Source organism: Silurus aristotelis (assembly GCF_946808225.1).
Source record: "Silurus aristotelis genome assembly, chromosome: 5".
Lineage (NCBI taxonomy): Eukaryota > Metazoa > Chordata > Actinopteri > Siluriformes > Siluridae > Silurus > Silurus aristotelis.
In genome coordinates, this window is record NC_139578.1 from 34,055,726 (window position 1) to 34,058,225 (window position 2,500).

General features: G+C 39.4%; 1 protein-coding gene across 2 annotated transcripts in view; it reads left to right on the plus strand.

The window, feature by feature from the left end:
- Positions 1 to 2,500, plus strand: part of LOC310725887 (corticotropin-releasing factor receptor 2) — a 59,427-nt gene that overhangs the window by 23,680 nt on the left and 33,247 nt on the right. For both annotated transcript variants that reach the window (XR_014533533.1, XM_083541004.1), the window contains exon 3: positions 1,886 to 1,971. Coding sequence is in view for 1 of the 2 variants with exons in the window: in XM_083541004.1 (XP_083397130.1) it covers positions 1,886 to 1,971 (86 nt within the window). In the remaining variant the exon portion in view is untranslated. The remainder of the gene's footprint in view (positions 1 to 1,885; positions 1,972 to 2,500) is intronic.

Sequence of the window (2,500 nt, forward strand, 5' to 3'; positions counted from 1 at the left end):
GTGATGATGGTAGTGGTTTTAGTGAGGGTGAAGGTAAGGAGGGTGATGATGGTAGTGGTTTTAGTGAGGGTGAAGGTAAGGAGGGTGATGATGGTAGTGGTTTTAGTGAGGGTGAAGGTAAGGAGGGTGATGATGGTAGTGGTTTTAGTGAGGTTGAAGGTAATGATGGTGATGATGGTAGTGGTTTTAGTGAGGGTGAAGGTAAGGAGGGTGATGATGGTAGTGGTTTTAGTGAGGGTGAAGGTAATGATGGTGATGATGGTAGTGGTTTTAGTGAGGGTGAAGGTAAGGAGGGTGATGATGGTAGTGGTTTTAGTGAGGGTGAAGGTAAGGAGGGTGATGATGGTAGTGGTTTTAGTGAGGGTGAAGGTAATGATGGTGATGATGGTAGTGGTTTTAGTGAGGGTGAAGGTAAGGAGGGTGATGATGGTAGTGGTTTTAGTGAGGGTGAAGGTAAGGAGGGTGATGATGGTAGTGGTTTTAGTGAGGGTGAAGGTAAGGAGGGTGATGATGGTAGTGGTTTTAGTGAGGGTGAAGGTAAGGAGGGTGATGATGGTAGTGGTTTTAGTGAGGGTGAAGGTGTTGGTGGTGTGGGAGATGAGCTGCAGTACTCATTAATGCAGTCCAGGAATAATGAGAGCAGAGGCTTGCGAAAGTTGACTTGAAGATTTTCCTTGCTCTGTCTCTCCTCAGTTTTGAGTCAGTGCCTCTGTTCATGGTGAGTCACAGCTGCAGAGCATCAGAACACAGAGAAATGATTTTTTTCTTTGAGCTCCATAGCCTAATGATTCAAATCAACTGCATGCAGGACACCATTTCTTACTCAATAGAAACAATAAAAAAATAATAATAAATATGAAGAAAACCACAATGATTTGGAATGAAAAGAAATGAGGCTGGAAATGTTTCGAAAAGAATCCCATACATTAGTGTTTTATTAATGCTCACTGTAATGATCACATTAATATCTTCCACACTCAATATTCAGCACCACAGAGAAGAACAGCGCTGGATCCAGCACACACTATACAGTATACAGGTAGAGAAATAGATAGAGACCGGAAAAGTGTGCGTAAGTCCATTATCCGTACGTCGAGAAGAGTGAGACTCATGTGTCTCGTCCCCACAATGCATGCCAGGCATTCTTCTTCTTCTTCTTCTTCTTTTTCTTCTCCTTCTTCTTCTTCTTCTTCTTCTTCTTCTCCCTCGTAGCTCAGGGGCTGATTGTATAATAAATACTGTATTATATATATATATATATATATATATATATATATATATATATATATATATATATATATATATATATATAGTACAGTATACAGTATATAACAGTAGATAGTACAGTAATAATTGAAACACTAAAACCACCATTATGATGGTGTCGATGATGATATTGATGATGATGATGAAGATGATGAATAGTGATGATGATGGTGGTAATGAATAGTGATGATGATGATGATGATATTTCATAATTTTTAGTAATATGTAGCTGGACAGATGAAGCTTTTTTTTTTTTTTTTTTTAACAAACTCCGCCCCCTTGTGCTCTGGAGGTGGACACACAGACATCCTTTACATGCTTCTGGTGGTTTTTCTTTAACAGAGAAAAAACAATCTCAGTAAAATGTTTCTATGTTTCCTGCACAGATTAGTGTTTACACGCTGGCAATAAACACACATGTCTCACTACTGCTCATCTTATTGTTCTTTTATTTCTAGCTCAGTGTGTGTCTTGCTTTTCTGTTTCTCATGTAATTTTTTTTCGAATGAAGGTGTGTGTGTATGTGTGTGTGTGTGTGTGTGTGTGTGTTTTTTTGTTTCTTTCTGACTTGAATGAGCACGACCTGCTTATTCTTGCGGATTTTCTGGCGTCCCTGCAGGGAGCACGTATCGAGAATGCCTGGAGAACGGCACATGGGCTTTCAAGATCAACTACTCCAGCTGCGAGCCCATTTTAGAGGAAAAGGTGAGTGATGACTCATCTGTCTCTGACTAAGCCATGACTTTCTCTGCTTCTCCGTCTGCCTGGGAATAATTAGGGAGAATATATTTTATTTACAAAGCTTTAACGAGCAGAACTGAACACTTGCTGTGCTATCTGGCTCAAACATTTCCTGTGAATGAAGCACACAATATAAACGTTTGTAGACACCAGTTCCGCATGAAGTCCCTATTATAATAAGCTGCACTCGTCTGGGAAGATCTTCCAATAGATTTTTTCAAGATTTGTGCTCATTTAGACCACAATGGTGTTAGTAAAGTCAGATCTTTGTGGAACAGGTTTGGGTCTCATAGTTCAATTGAAGGGAAAATTATATGGAAATACATTGTGTGTGCCACAACTTTGTGCAAACATTCTTGAAAAAAAAATATACCGCTGGAACATTTGGGTGTCCCAAAACTTTTGACATAACAGCGTTTATTTGTCGTGTATACATTACAGCACAGGAAAAAAAAAAAACATTTCTATGGATCCCCTGGAGCAGAAAGGGTTA